Here is a 16,630-nt window from a genome sequence, read left to right as displayed (position 1 = left end):
TAAGTTGCCGCCTCTCCTGGCTTTGTTGCCTTGTTAAACCTCTCAGTCTGGACAGCCCTTCACTTCGTGGCTGCCTCAGTCGCTAACAGAATCCGTCAGTGGGCGTTTCTTAAACCTTTTCCAACATAAAAGTTGTTTGACACCCAGTCTCCTCCTACTCTCTCTGCGCGGAAGTCTTCTGCGCAGGGAGGGCATGGGTAGCGGAGGACCTGTGCTCTCCCCGCTGGTGTCCGGTGAAGAGTCTGGGAGCCCTCTCGCCGATTCCCCCATCTGCCCCCCTTTATTCCTGGTGTTGCGCTGATTTGCTTCCCCATCTGCTGAGCTGCCTCTCTCCCTGCTGGGCCCTTCTCCAGCATCATTTGAGAGCCTTCCCTCCGCCTCTAGCTCCGATGTCAGTTCTCTGACATATATATATATAAGTTCTTCACATCATCTACACAGTGTTGTCCTAATGCAAATGACAGCCTGCCCTTCCCACCCCCGTTCAATTTGGATTTTCCAGATGCATGGATGGTGAGGGAATGGGTGAGTGGGGAATAAATCCAACCTAAAATTGTAAGTTAGCCAACTGTGGACATACTGGAGCACATTGTGTGGGAGTTTTTTTAACATGTGGTGATGTTTTGCTGGGTGCCATCTATCATGACACATCCTGCTTCTGCTAGTCAGGTGCTCCTCTATGGGCTGCTGGTGGAGTCCACATGACACACAGATTTCTTTTGTGTGGTATTTTTGACCCACTGTTTTCTGCAAGTCTGGTATATAGGAAACTTGTATCTCAGAAAACCTGGCCGTGTGCACAAGACACAGTGCAAATACATCCCATCAGGTACCACGCACTCACATGGATGGGAATCATAGGGATGCAGTTAATTTGCTAGTGTGTTGACAAATGTGTGCAAAAGCACAGAAGAGTCAGATCTCTGTGACCCACATGGTGAAGGTGTGGGAGCCACATGGTGAACTGGTGAAGGGAAATGCTTTGCAGTTAAACCTGAACATGATAGCAAGCACTTGCTTACCTAGGGAAATTTTCTTAGCCCTGTAGGAGTGCAGGGCCTTTGCATACATCACAGGTGTGGGGGTAAAATAAAGAGGGGAAGGCATCTTCTCATAGCACTGAGTCAGGTGAAAGGATGGGAGAAACCTGCTGATAAATGATTCAGTCTGTCCTTGTCAGGAGGACTAAAGGATATGTGCTCTGTTTAAGATCTGAGAGTGCTTTCTCAGAGGTCTTTCCACTCAGTCTGTCCACTCAGCCTGTCCTTAGCACATGGGGATATGCAGTACTAATTTCCAACATGAATATGAATATGAATTTGTTTTATTTGTGCAGAGAATTTATGTTGCACCCCTATTGGTGTAACTCTCAAGGCAGCTGAATGCATAATCAAAGAGAGGGCGATAAATTTGTTTTGAACCAGCCACCAGTGCAACAGAGGTCTCCACATGCTCTAGAGAAATGACAACTTAATAACTGTGAAAGAGGGCCGGGTACATTTCCGTTTGCTGTCACAATGGTCAGAGTGTGATAAAAGAGTGTGGTTTCCTCTTAAGCATGTGAGAGCTGATGGGAACACTGTGCTGGCAGGGACAAGCTTCTGAGTTCAGGGTTCAGCCTCTGAAGAGTATATACACTCTGGCATCTTCCTCCACTTGCTCAGGCTTTCCCTATTGCTCAGGCCTTCCCTAGACCAGTCAAATATGGAGGCTGACAGAGAGACACCGGTGGGGGAAACCCCTGGGAAAGACAACAAAAAAGTATGTAGTCTTTTCTTTCACTTTAGAATGTTCTTTAGTGGCTTGTTGCAGCTCTTGCTTTTCAATTTCCTCCCTTTCATGTTCTGCTTCAACCTGCTGAGATACTGAAACCTTTGGGGGTGTTTTAGATCCCATTCTTAAATTTCTTAATACATTTCTTCTAAAGAGCTTTTTTAGATTCACAACCACCCGTTAGGGTAGGTTAGGCTGAGAGGCCATGAGCTACTTAATGAGGATTTTCGACCTGGATTTTCAAGCCCAGTACTCTAGCTACTGATTCTTACCTTGAGGTCTAGCTTTTACCCACTTTTTGCAGGGCAGGGGATGAGATGCCCTGGCAGTTGCAGTCTTGGAAAAAAATAGTTTGCAGACCACATGAGCCAGATTGTGGAGGAACATCTAAGGGCTTTTTGCTTCCTGATATTTGTCAAGTCCTTGCATAACATTTGGTGTAACTTGTTAATTTTGCACGTGCAAAATCAGCTAGCGTTAAATACCGTATTTTTCACTCTATAAGACGCACTTTTCCCCTCCTAGAAAGTAGGGGGAAATGTGTGTGCGTCTTATGGAGCGAATCCAGACAGGAGGTGCTGCTCAGCGCTCCCTTTAAAGAGCCACGTGGAGCATGAGGGCTTTTCCCCAAGGAGGGAAAAGGGCTGCCCTTCTCCCTCCTAGGGGAAAAGCCCCCAAGAGCCACACACATGCTCCGCGCACTCTTTAAAGGGAGCATGGCTCTTGGGGGAGCCTTCATCCTGCTGCCCGGGAGAGGCTGCGCGCGGCTATCCCATAAGCCAGAACAGCAAGAGGCTATCCCAGAAGCCAGATCCCTCTTGCTTCTTCTGGCTTCTGGGATTCAGAATATTTTTTTTCTTGTTTTCCTCCTCCAAAAACTAGGTGCGTCTTATGGTCTGGTGCGTCTTATAGAGCGAAAAAGGCGGTACTTCCTGGTGGGTTAGTTGATGAAGGAATGGCCCTGACAAATAATATGTCCACTGACCATAGACAATCATGCCACGTTTTCTTGCAGTAGCTATCCAGGGCTTAACAAGTAGCTAGTCTCTGTTCATCAAGCAATTTATGACTTGTTGATCTGATCCAGTATCCTTTCCCTCCTGTGGTCATTTCTGATGCCTTGCAAGATAGGAATTGGGAGGAGAATACTATTGATGCAAACCTGCCTTTTAAATTCCTAATCAGAAAACAAAGACTCATCGGAGCAAGTCTTGTTCTTGCTGTGCCGTAAAACTCCTTTCCACTTCCTCACCCAGCCTGTACTAACCAGTTACGGCTGTGGTTATGGCATGGTGTGGTTCTCTTATTTCTAAAAGAAAGAAAGCACAACTTGCGAGTCAGCAAGCAGCAACTCACAACCCTTTTTATAGTGGTGTTTGTTTTTACAATGTGGAAAATGTCTGACGGGGATCTTAAAAAAAATAAATCCATATTTTAAAAAACCAAATGAACACTCAAACCTGGAAAATGTAGATAGCACACAGCAAAGCTGCTAAAAATAACACACATACCTCTTTGCCTCTAAGACCAGAAGCAGAAGTCAAGGCATCAACATCTCTAGAACTTGGGTAGGCAAACTAAGGCCGGATCCAGCCCAATCACCTTCTCAATCCGGCCCGCGGCTGGTCTGGAAATCAGCATGTTTTTACATGAGTAGAATGTGTCCTTTTATTTAAAATGCATCTCTGGGTTATTTGTGGGGCCTGCCTTGTGTTTTTACATGAGTAGAATGTGTGCTTTTATTAAAGATGCATCTCTGGGTTATTTGTGGGGCATAGGAATTCGTTCATTTTTTATCCCCAAAATATATTCCGGCCCACCACAAGGTCTGAGGGACAATGGATCGGCCACCTGCTGAAAAAGTTTGCTGACTCCTGATCTAGAATGTTTCGTAATATGTAGCATTGTCTGAAAGCCATTGCTGTTGACTCTCTCTTTTCTTCTTCTTTGGCTTTATTGAAAAAAAGATTAATTAGGAAAGGTATTAGATCTTCCTAATAAAGCAGAATGATATATATTTTTTTAAGAAAAAATTCTTGGTTTTGCTTATGTATATGTTGCTGACTTTGATAATGATTTTGTGTGTGTGTGTTCTGTGTTAGGTTTAAAGTTGTAATAAAGTTTTAAAAAACACATGGAAGGTCATGATCACTCATGGTGGGTGGAACATACAGGACAGAATTAGAAAGAAACATTGGCACATGTCCTTGTTGCCTTCCAGGGCAGTGCTCATGATGGCCTGATTTTGTGTTGAGGGGGTATTGATTGCAACCAACCACAAGCTGCAAATGGGGGGGGGGTGGATGGGTATGCACCACATTCTCCCCTACCCTCAGTTTTACCTGATCTTCACCCTTCCCTGTGAAGCATTTTTCTCCTGACTACCAGGACAACTCTAGTGAAGCTAGCACGCTTATGTTAGCTACAGACTACAGTGGTACCTCGGGTTACAGACTCTGCTAACTCAGAAGTAATACCTTGGGTTAAGAACTTTACCTCAGGATGAGAACAGAAATCGCGCGCTGGCGGCAGCGGGAGGCCCCATTAGCTAAAGTGGTACCTCAGGTTAAGAATGGTTTCAGGTTAAGAACAGACCTCCGAAACGAATTAAGTTCGTAACCAGAGGTACCACTGTATTGTGGGAGCAATGGTGGTGTGTGGAATTGGTTCCTTCTACTTTCCTTGCGCAGGACCATTATTCTATACATACAGTACCTGCAGTGTTATCTGCAAACTGGGAGGGTGGGTAGCTGTTAGCTGTAGTTAGTAGTGATGAATTGTCAAGGCAGCCAAACCATTTTCTTCCTGGAACACACGTTGGGAGCACTGCGTACTCTTGCTTTTCAAACCAGGTTCACAGACTTACTAGTGCATCTTTTTAATACTCCTCATTAACTTGTCTGGGCTCTTAAGAATTCACATATATAATGCCAGCATTTATTGCTCACTTTCTCCAGCTGGTGATTCCTCAGGCTGAGGACAACCTCCCAGCAGTTTTCTTGTGCAGTACATTTGCTGGGCAGACAGTCAGAAAAGCCTCATCTTCAGTTTTCTGTCTCTTGTGTAAAGTACACAGCAGACCTATAAAAGGAAATCATTTCATTTTCAAGCTACTGTTCCCAGTCTTTTTACCATAGTAATTTGTCAGTAGTTAAGGTTGCTCCAGGTTTCCTTCTGTTGTGCCCAATCCCTGTAAGATTGCTTGCAATAAACATTAATGCCAATAACCCATTGTGTTTAATAAAGAAAGGGTTGTTGTAGTTTTGGTTGTTGTTTACATTATACTGTGAAATCATGTGAATATTACAGAGGAGTAGAGCTGTTTTTTGTAAGAAAATGTAAACATTTAGGGTAGTATCCAATGAAGTCGTTCCATGAGTTCAAAGACTTCTCCCTGCGTAGCCCCTGGACCCTCCCCATAGCTGCTCCAGAGGGTTGGGGGAAACCCCATAACAGCTTAAAGGGGTGCATAAGGAGAGGGAAGGAAAGTTCCATTGTGCATCCAGAAGTCTGTGTTCGAATGGAATTGCTTCATTGCATGCTGCCCTTAATTCACGAGACAAATAGCGGAATTGTTACTGGCTGTTCTTTTATTCTAAAAGTTCTTGAGATGTATGTCTACCTGAGAACCTAGATGCCCTGAAGGCTTGCTCCATATTTTGGGAAATGCTCTGTGTACTTGGTGTTGGGGAAAGGACTCCACTTGTACTTTAAGGCACCCACATCTCTATAGAATGTTTTGTATTTATTTAGCATTGTTTGAGTGTTAAAAAGGAGAGTACAGTGGTACCTCGGGTTAAGTACTTAATTTGTTCCTAAAACTGTTCTTAACCTGAAGCACCACTTTAGCTAATGTGGCCTCCCGCTGCCACTGCCGCGCCGCCAGAGCACAATTTCTGTTCTCATCCTGAAGCACTATTTCTGGGTTAGCAGAGTCTGTAACCTGAAGCGTATGTAACCTGAAGCGTATGTAACCTGAGGTACCACTGTAATTGCATTCTGCTTTTCTTCCCCCTCTGTCTTTATTGAAAATAAGATTTATTTGGGAAGGTAGACGACTTTTAAATATGGCATAATGACTTTTTTAAAAACTTGCTTTTGTTTACGTATATATTTCTGATTTTGATGATGTTTTTGTGTTAGTTTTAAAGTTACAATGTGGTAAGCATTTGTGGTAATGCATTTGCCCCATTTTGGGACCCCTCCTGATCCATTCTGCTGAGTAAGACCCTGCATTCCTGCCCCAAAGTTTTACTTTGACAGCACCACTGATTACAGCTTGTCAATGAAAGTCTTTTTCTTTTGTTTTCCCCAGATGGACCTGTCTCATAAATTCTCTAAGAGAGAGGTAAGAATCTATTCATTCCTAATAGTATACAATCACAGAGCCTTGGTAGATCATGCCAAAGGACCACTTGTTCAGCAGCTTTATTTCCAACAATGGGCACCCGGGAGGCTGTGCGCACACCATGCGTTTAAAGTGCATTACTTCCCCCAAAGAATGCTGGCAACTGTAGTTTGTTTAAGTTGCTGGGAATTGTAGCTCTGTGAAGTGGAAACTAGTTTCCAAGATCCTTTGGCCGGAGGAATGTGCTTTAAAAGTATGGTCCATATGTAGATGCCTCCGGAAAACATACAAAGAAGGGTTTGTAGGTGTCCTGACAACTGCTATTCAGAGACTGTTTTGCCTGTGTTCTGAACCTAGAAGCTTCATTTAGCCATCACAGCTTATAGCCATTAACACATATTCCTCCATGGATTTGTCTAATCCCTTTTAAGGCCATTTAGTTCATTGACTGCCTCCACACCCTCAGGCAATGAATTCCATAAGGTAATGATGCATTCTGTGAAATAGTACTTTCCCTTTTTTGTGTGTGTGTCTGGGTTATACAGCCAGATTCAGTGGGTGAGCTCGAATATTATGTACTGTTTTTCGAAAAAGGGACAGATTTGTTATCTCCAATCATTATGCCTAGGTATCTAGCTGTTGTGAAGTTGTTGTTGTTGTTGTTAATTACCCACCCATCACTGTAAGGCCCTCAAGTTGGTTACAACAATTTAACATACAGTTTAAAACAGTTTTAAAACTTACACGAAAAAAGAAAAAGATGGGTGGGTCCTAAAAATGTATATCTCAGGTGTCAGAAGCAGAGATGAAGAGGTGTATTTCAGCATGAAATAAAGCGTGAAACCAGGATTTGATTTAAATCAAAAAGATATAAATCAGGATTTAAATCATGATTTAAATCACTAGTCAGTAAGACTTGATTTAAATCACTAGTCAGTAAGACTTGATTTAAATCATTTTTTTACAGAAAGACTTATTCTTGCTGGTATAATCTTAATGTTTACAACCAGATGAAGGTTTCATTTTTGGAATAATAAATTTAGTTTTTATTTACAGTTTTTACAGTTATAGAAAAAATAACTGATTTGGTTATACTATTACAAATACATTAACAGATAATTATGAAATTATTATGAGGCTTAATAAATTAACTATTTATATTTGGACAACTTTTCTACTGTACTTTAATGGAAGGAGAAAAATAATCATTTCCTTAATAATAATTTAAACAATTTATTTAACTAAAACAATAGCATTATAGCATATGTATCCATGTTCGTTAACTGCTGTGGTTAAACATTTTTTTTTAAAAAAAAAACTTAGACTGAAAAACTTAAAACAAATCCTTATATCCTGATGAATAGCCTTTGGACTATAATGTAACTTAAATAGAAAGCTATCTTTAGAAAGATTTTCCCTCCAAAAGCATTTTATTTTAAAAATCCGATTTAAATAAAAAATCCATTTAAAAAAAAAATTATTTATTTTTTTATCCACCCTGTGTGAAACACACCCACACCATGCCATACAGCCTGGAGCTGTTTCCTGTGCAGAGCTCCTAGTTTGTTGTGGCAGACTGTCAACTTCACTGTGTTAGGTTGGTTAGTGTGACTGTAACTCCTGATCATCGTTGCTGCTTTGCTCCATCTTCCCATCTTCTTGGCAAGCCCAGAGCTCAGGAAGCAAGTCATCCAAAGCAACAGGGGAGCTGTCCATCTATAGAGACTCTCTAGCTGGACAGCTCCCATCACAGACAACAGACAGAAGATGAGTCACAGCAACTGCTGGGCAGCTTTATTGCTGATATTACTTCTCCAACCCCAAACAGGAGCAGCAGCAGCAGCAGGGCGCTGATCCAGAGCACATATTGTTTCTGGCTTCCTTCTCCTTAGTAGCACCAAGAGAAAGGAGGCATTGTGTTGTCAGATATATGCTGCACTTTGCACTTTCTGGGCTGGTTCTTTACTCAGATCTGCTGCTGTTTCTGCTCCTGGGGGATTTTGAGGATCTAGCATTGGAGAGTAGGGCCAGTCATGGTGTATTAGGTTCTTTCTGACTGGGGCAGCTTTCTGGGTGATGATCTCGATAGGTGCTGGGGCACCATTGGAATCTCCCTCCTCCAAGGTCGTGTTGGCATCAGTCTGCCTTGAGACACAATAGGCATGCCTCTAGAGCTGAAGTCAAAGTGCTGTGTTAGTCTAAAAGGAAGGGAGTTGGTCATGGCAGGTTGGAAGGGGGTTCTGCCATGTGATAATTGGTTTGAATCAGATGGCCTTCTGGCTACTTCCACTTCTCTGGTTCTACATCATGAAATCCAGCCCTGAGATACGTTAAAATGGATTATTAGTATGAAAAACCCTTCTCTTATGAACAACAACCTTATTCTGTTCAAGGTTCCCTTTGGTTAACCAATCCACAATAAAGTAAGAATGTAGGGACAGTAACCCAGAAGACTTTGGCTTTGTTTTGATCTGTTTCTAATGTGCTGTTGCAGCGCACCCTGCTATATGAAGAGGTCCTCTACACCATTCTCCATCGCTTGGGCAAACCAGAACTTAGCCATGTTGCTGATCCAGAAGAGCTGTACACATATGTGCAGAAGGTCAGATGAAAGCCAAGTCCATCTTGTCTCATTAATATCCAGCCTAAAGTCTGGCATCCATCTCTGTTTGGGGTTGTGTTCTTGCCTTGCCCATTTATTTTCCTCCCACTGCAAGAAATGACTGTCTCAGTTTTGTTAATATCCCTACCACCATCACACCCACAAGACATCCCAAATGACATCTTGAGGAAAGTGCTTATTCTCTGCTATATGGAGTCCATTTGTCAGAGAAGAACTGCAGGCAAGTAATGGTGACAGTAGAAGCCAACAGACAAAACTTTACTTGCTAGGCTTCATTCCTTAAGAAGGCCTGATGTTTGAGAGGCCACCTGAAATTGCCTTTTTCAGAAAGCTAGTGGCTAGGCTTAGGATGTTCTGCAGTAGATAATTTTGGTACAACTTGCCTTAGAAAATAAACAGCGGAAAAATGTTCTGTCTGCACCATATTCTGTGTCCTGTCCCAGCCCGCATTAATATTTACTTAAAGTTGGTGCCACTTGAAAGATGTACTAACCTTTCCTCAGCATCCCTTTTCTATATCTGGGTATTATTGCCTCTTCCACCATCAGGGTTCCTTTCTCCTCTCTTCCTTTTAATTTCATAATTTGACATTGTGGATACCCATCCCTTTTCAAGGTGGCGTTCACAATTCCTTGCTACTTCCCACTCCCACAGAGAGTTATGGTCCCCCTTATGTTTTGCAATAAAGGTGATAGTCAAGCAAGCAATTGGTCTCTACTGGGATGAGTGTCTGTTTGGGCACAGAACTGATGCTGTTTGAAAGACAGCCTCTAAAGCTGACCCAAATAGCCTGCTGATCCAATGATCAGGAAAGATGTACGTAAGGAGAATGTGCAAGCAGCTATCCTGAGACATCAAGAGACAATGAAAACTGAAGCCCTAAGAACTGTAACAAATTGTTCTTCTTTTAAGCCAAGCATGGGGAACCTGTTGCCCTCCAGTTATTGTTGGGACTCTAGTTCCTATCAGCTCCTGCCAGCATCGCCAGTTGTCAGGGGTGATGGGAATTGTAGTCTGGAGAGCTATCAGTTCCTCAGCTCTATTTTATGTGTAATCTAAAATAATCTGTGTCAAGGCTATAAGGGATTACTCTTAGCATGCCTGCTCGATGCTGTTTCCCTTCGCTGTGCTCGAGGTGATGGAACTTGCCCCACTTCATGCAGTATTATAAAAACAAGTAGGTCTCTAATTGTTTCTTTTCCAATATCTCAACCAGGCCTTCAATATGGATCCAGAAGAGCATAATATTCTACTACAGAGGGTCAAAGAGCTAGAGGTAACGTCTAAGGGGAGGGGAACTCAGACCTTCTCTTTATCTGGGCCTCATAACTCTCTCCAGACCCCACCTTCTCCCTAGCCATGCCCCTCACCAGCTCTGCTTCACACACACCATGAGTGTTTTTCCTAACTGCTTGCACTTGCTTGTTCTCTGGCAGAATGACAAACATGGCACAGGTGTTACAGGTCACTGCAGCAGCTCCCTTGCTCCCCCATGTCTCTGGTCCTATGCACACCAAGAGACAGAACTCTGGGCCTTCCCCTTAAACTACCCCACTAAATGCCCTTGCAAATGCCCCTGTTTGTGAGGTCTGGTTGTAAGCTCCCAGGATCTGCAATGAGCGAAGTTTGACTGCTGCTGGTTGCTAACTCCTCCCTCAGCCTGGCTTCCTCTCAGTTGTAACTCCTCCCCCTCAGATCCTGTGTTCCCACAGAGCCATCAGCCACACACACACACCCCTCAGGCTCCAAAAGCTCACTCTTCAGTCTCCTCCAGCAATCCTTGTTCCTGTTTGCGAGGTCTGTTGGCAAACTCCCAGGATCTGCTCTGTGGATCTGTTCTGTGCTCTTTTTGAAGGATTGAATGACTCACAAGTTAAATGTATTCTTTCTATTTCTTCTTCAGAAACCAATTTTTTGTCTTAAAGCAACTGTGAAGCAAGCCAGGGGCATTCTGGGTAAAGATGTCAGTGGTGAGTGGACAACTTAAAGGGACTTTTGAACCTAAAAATATGGTTCCTCCTTCAGCTCAGGATGGGCTTCTCCCTGTAAAACACTGAGAACATGAGGACATTTTCCAACTCCCATCCTGCTGGTGGTGATGGGGCCTTAACATATAAAGCAATCCTTGTACGTTTCAATAGCTACTTCTGTGCTTGCAGGATTCAGCGACCCATACTGCCTCCTAGGGATAGAAGAGAAAACTCGGGACTCTTCCACCAGTGGTGGCTCCCGTCAAGAGAACAAAAAGCGATCAAAGGCTGTGGTGAAGAATCTGCTCCCTGAAGACCAGACTCACCGCACCCAAATCATCAGTCAGACTCTAAATCCTGTGTGGAATGAAACCTTTATCCTGTACGTCTTGCTTCCTTAAGAGTGTGTGTTTTGCTTCTGACAATTTGGGGTGCTTCCTCTTCCCAGTCCTTGCAGGAACCACAGGCAAGAACCAGATCTCCAAATCTGCCTCTCCTGTGTATGTAAGCATCGCCCATGAAAGTAGCAAGGGGGTTGGCAGCTGGCGAAAGGAGTAGTATGCAGGTTATCCTTATTGGAGAAGTGATTCTCTAGTAGTTTGACGTTTTGCAGCATGGTTTCAGACCACTGCCATGAGATCCAGACTAATATTCAGCAGGGTGGCAAACCCAGAGAAAGTGGTTTGTTGCCCTGTGAGAAGATCTGCTGCTGTTTGGGTTGAGGGTGACTCAGATAGATGAATATATATAGCTGTCTGCAAATCCAGGACAATTCTAAAAATAATGCCTATAATCAGCTGGTTGTCATAATGAGGTAGGCTTGTTTACATATGGCTGTTATGGGGGTTGTTTTGCTTTCATGGTGTAATGTATTTATATTCATGTTTTCAGATGTGTTATGTAGGTTTGCATGGAGACTTTCAGGTAGCAAGTGGCTAACAAGCCTAATATATAAATAAATCCTTATGCATAGTGTGCCCTTCACCATATGTTCACAAGGCAGAAATGCATCATGTAAAAATAGTAAAAGAAACAGTGAACGCTATAAAATGTCAAAAGAATAAAACAAAACATCAGCGGGGTATAAAAGCAGGTGATTAAAATTATCAGGGTGGTTCCCAACATCAGCAGTTTCCAAAGTTCTGGGGAAGGAGGTACCTCTTTAGTTTCTGGTGAAAAATTAGCAATGCATAAACAGCAACAAGACCGAAAATATGAAAGTAGTGCTGTATTGCACTCTCTAAGAGCACATATATCAAAATATAAATAAAGTTACATATTGCACTGTGTTGCTTAATTGTATCAGAAGGCAGAACCCTGGTTGAAAGTTCGCTTTGACTAAATCGATGTTTCCCAAACTTAGGTCTCCAGCTGTTTTTGGACCACAACTCCCATCATCCCTAGCTAGCAGGACCAGTGGTCAGGAACTGATAGGAACTATAGTCCCAAAACAACTAGAAACCCAGGTTAGAGAAACACTGGACTTAAATGGTCCTTTTACATCCCATCTATTTAATTATCTGGCATCCCTGGGAAGAGTGACAACACCACATTCTCCAGAAGGAAACGTACCCAAGTCCTTCATTTGCATTACTGGCTGATAGAAGCTCTTTTGCCTGTGCAGCTGCTTATTCTTTGGTATATTGTTAGCTGTAATCATAGTTTGCTTTAATTGCAACATTATTTATTTTTGGTTATATATGGGCCACTTTTCAGTTTCTTGGAGGAAAGGTGAGATAAAAATGGAGTGAATTTTCAACTGCATATTCATTGCATTAATAAAATGTTCCAATTTTACCTTCTAGGGAGTTTAAAGATATAGAGAATGCCTGGTTACATCTAGACATGTGGTAAGTAGGGTTGGGTGTTATTCCTCACAGCACTTGTACCCTTTGTGACATTTGAATTGTATGGCTTCAAAGATCTCTGTGGAGTTGGTCAGGCCTAACATTGCACCCTCACAGAAATATACCACTCTGTTAATGTCAGTCCATCTGTCCAGAATACTAAATTGTCTTTTGGCTGACACTCTTCTCATTTTGTTTCCATCTCTTTCTCTGTTTCGCTTGTACATCTTTAAATCTGTTTCTTGTAGGGACTCGGATGATGATGTCGAAACTGTGCGCCACAAACTGGGAGAGTTGACAGACCTCCATGGCCTGAAGAGGTTTGTACTAACCATGGGCCTTTTCACGTTAATGTAGGGTCATCCAGAGAGGCTATTGGACAAGCAAGAAAAGGCATTTAAAGAACAAAATGGAACAATATTCTGTGCTCTTCTGTACAATAGAAGTTTCCCCTTGCCATTTCACCCTCTCTGGTTTGCTTTTTCCTCTCCAGGATTTTTAAGGAAGCTCGCAAGGACAAAGGGCAGGATGACTTTCTGGGGAATGTGGTACTTCGCCTGCAGGTGAGGAAGGGAAGAGCGAATTTTCAGACTTCCGGTCGGCGCCATCGGTTAATGGCGGATTTCCCTCCGAGCTCCGGAGGGGGTCTGCTTTACAAGTTCGGGTCCTGTCGCTACGGCGAAGCGGGGACCCTCAAAAATTACAGGCGTGGAAGCCTGTGAACAAGGAGGCTCGGTGGGCACCATCGCGCCCCCCCGAAATCGCAAGGGAGCCTTTTTAAAGGCTCCGGAACGGCAGCGGGGGGAGAAGCGGTGCTGAGAGCCGCTACCCAGCTTGTAAAGCGAAGCCGCATCGCCATAGCCGGAGAGCGCCGATTCCTTCCTGAAAATTGGATTACAAAGTAAAACCAGTGAGTAAGACTGACTTAATTGGGATTTACAATTATCTTTTTGAAATTTGGCTGAAAACGGGATTGGTTAAAGTAAGGAAGTCAGCCTTTCCCGGACTGCATAAGGATAAAGCAAAGAAGGATTAAAAGCTGCAACCATTGAGAGATCGCAAAGAGTGAAGAGAACCAGACATAAACTGTGAATTTTCCCCCTTTTGGTAGGCAGGAGCAAAAGGGGGAGGAATTTGGAATTAGAACCTGCCAGAAAAAGATTTTAAAACTTTTTATCGCTGTGTCAAATACCCCTGAAACGGACTGCCGGGGCAAAGGAACCTGGAGAGAGAGAACTGTCAGTGAGCTGTCACTTAGATTATTACATTGTTTCAAACTACTCAGCTCAGGAGAGACATTAAATTACTGGTTTGTTGAACTCTGAAAATATAAGAACTGTTACAATTGACTATTGGGAAACCTCAGGGGAATTTTGGACTGTAAGACATTTTGTGTAGCTTTGGAAACTTTGTTCCCCTAGAGGATACTTTGATAACTGTTGCAAATTGGGCTGTAACTATTAAGGCAGTGGAAATTTCCCTTGAAAAACAACTAACAGCTGCGAGAGTGACCTTGGCTAGGCATGAGTGGTGCATCAGAAGAGACAACAACCAGGTCTGGGAGACAATACAAAACAAAATCTTCACAGCGAAGAATTTCAGTCCCAGGCATCCCAGTGGCACCAGCTGCAACTGGTCAGACAAGAACAACAATGTCATCAGATCCTGTAACACAAGCTTTGGTTAAAATAAATGAGTCTTTGGAATCTTTGACAAAGCAGGGGGCGGAAAATAGTAGAAAATTGACAGAACTCTCAATCAAACTTGATCAGAATACACAAAGTGTGAATGAATTAGGGAAAAGGGTGACATCTAATACAGAATCTATTAATAAAATATTAGAGGACTCTGCTAATATACGTAAAATCGCAGAAGAAGCCAAAGTCTCTGCTGATGAGGCTAAAGTCTCGGCGGATGCTACACAGGAAAAAATTGTACCAGTTTGCAAAAAGCTAGAAGATCATACATTGGCCCTGTCTATGCTTGAATTGGAGAGGAGAAGTAGAAACTTAAGACTACGAGCGGTGCCTGAAAGTGAAGGAGACAACTTGGCGAACTTCCTTTCTAAAGAATTTTCTGATTTTTGGCAACAGGAGTTAGAGAAGGAAGAAATTAAAATAGTCACTGCTTTTAGACTGGGAAGAGCACAAGGCAGGAAGAAGCCAAGGGATTGCCTAATAACATTAAGATCAAGAGAGGAAAGAGAAAAAATATTGAGCCTGCATTTTCAAAGAACACTCAGATTGAAAAGTCTTTTGTGGAGATCTTTAAAGATATCCCAAAGGAAATTCTAGACGCAAGAACATACTATAAAGAATTGGTCGGATTGCTGAAGAAGAACGAAGTACCTTTCAGGTGGGAATTCCCGCAAGGCCTATCTTTCAAATTCAAAGGTAGGAAAATAAGGATAAGATCAGTAGAAGATCGAGATCAATTTTTAAATCACTACAGGGAAGACCTTCTGAAAGGAACAGTCGGAGAGGAAATAACATCAGAAACGAAAGACGCAACAGACATTTTAAACCTGACGTTTGGACTGAAATCACCGACAGAAGAAGAACAACTACTCGGAGCGACAGGAGGTAAATAGCTTCAGGATGGCCCTGCAACTTCTAAGCTGGAATTGTAATGGACTCAATCTTCCGCGAAGGAGGAAAAACATATTCCATTTATTGAAAAAAGAGCAGTTGGACATAATTTGTTTACAGGAAACTCATATAACAAGATTGCATAGGAAATTACTCGTCAATAAGAGATTAGGCCAAGAATTTATTTCATCGGATAAAGTTAAGAAAAGAGGAGTGGTAATCTATGCAAAAGAAAAATTTTCCCCAAAGTTTATATTTAAAGATGAACAAGGAAGATATTTGGCAATTGAAGTGCAAATTCAAGGTGAAAAATTTTTGATACTAGGGATCTATGCACCTAATGAAGGGAAGTCAGAATTTTTTAAGAAGCTGCATGAGACATTGTTGGACTATTTGGATTACAAATTAATTATGATGGGAGATATGAACGGAGTGGTATCTACAAATATGGATAAAGCACAAAGACAGGTAATTACCAGAGATGGGAGACTACCAAAGACTTTCTTTGAAATGACTGAAAATATGGACTTGATTGATATATGGAGAACAAGGAACCCTCTCGAGAGAGAGGGAACCTTCTTCTCTGAAGCAATGATGACCTGGACCAGAATCGATCAAATTTGGATTACTAGTGGGTTGGCTCCAAAGATTAAGAAAGTGGAAATCTGTCCAAAGACTTGCTCCGACCATAACGCCGTGAAGATGGAGATGAAATTTACAGTAACTGGTCAATTCAGATGGAGGATGAATGACAACCTATTTCGAGACGAGGAGATCCATAGAAAGGCCCAAAAAACTTTAAAGGACTATTTTGAAATAAATCTAAAAACTGATGTAGAAAAAAGAGTGATATGGGACGCAAGCAAAGCAGTGATGCGAGGATTTTTAATTCAACAAAATTCAGTAAAAAAGAGAAAGCAAAATGAGAAGAAGGATAAGATCTTGGAAAAGATAAAAGAAGGAGAGAAGAAATTGAGATCAAAACCAAAGTCCCAGGAGATTCTGAGAGAGATTAAGTTATACCAGACACAATATATGGAATTGATGAATCAAGAGATTGAATGGAAGATAAAACAAATGAGACAAAAGACTTTTGAATCAGCAGATAAATGTGGTAAGCTTCTGGCTTGGCAACTGAAGAAAAGACAGAAACTAAATACAGTTACAAGTCTAGAAGTGGATGGAAAGAATATTTCTAAACCTAACGAGATAAGAAACTGTTTTTTGAGTTATTTTAAAAAGCTATATTCACAAGGACCGCAGAAGGAAGAAGATATAGACGAATTCCTTAAAAAGTATGGACTACAAAAAATCTCCTACCAAAGTAAGGTGGATCTAAACCAGAGAATAACAGATCAAGAGATAGAGAGTGCCATTCAAAATATGCAACTGGGCAAATCTCCAGGACCAGATGGACTGACTTCCAGATACTATAAAGCTTTGAAGGAGTGGCTGGTACAACCATTAAAGGAAGTCTGTAA

General features: G+C 42.2%; 1 protein-coding gene across 9 annotated transcripts in view; it reads left to right on the top strand.

Annotated features, from left to right (window-relative positions):
* Positions 1–16,630, top strand: part of UNC13D (unc-13 homolog D) — a 73,305-nt gene that overhangs the window by 20,675 nt on the left and 36,000 nt on the right. For 6 of the 9 annotated variants that reach the window (XM_080993641.1, XM_080993642.1, XM_080993637.1 and 3 more), the window contains 8 exons: positions 6,089–6,121; positions 8,616–8,723; positions 9,961–10,020; positions 10,648–10,714; positions 10,904–11,096; positions 12,520–12,564; positions 12,810–12,881; positions 13,055–13,124. In XM_080993641.1, coding sequence (XP_080849767.1) covers positions 6,089–6,121; positions 8,616–8,723; positions 9,961–10,020; positions 10,648–10,714; positions 10,904–11,096; positions 12,520–12,564; positions 12,810–12,881; positions 13,055–13,124 — 648 coding nt within the window. Of the gene's footprint in view, positions 1–1,556; positions 1,762–6,088; positions 6,122–8,615; positions 8,724–9,960; positions 10,021–10,647; positions 10,715–10,903; positions 11,097–12,519; positions 12,565–12,809; positions 12,882–13,054; positions 13,125–16,630 lie in introns of those variants that run through there. The other 3 variants (XR_013982407.1, XR_013982408.1, XM_080993636.1) reach the window with 1 other exon arrangement.

Source organism: Podarcis pityusensis, assembly GCF_964106645.2.
Source record: "Podarcis pityusensis genome assembly, chromosome: 2".
NCBI lineage: Eukaryota > Metazoa > Chordata > Lepidosauria > Squamata > Lacertidae > Podarcis > Podarcis pityusensis.
Note: the sequence above shows the minus strand (reverse complement) of the source record. Positions and strands in the feature narration are given on the sequence as shown.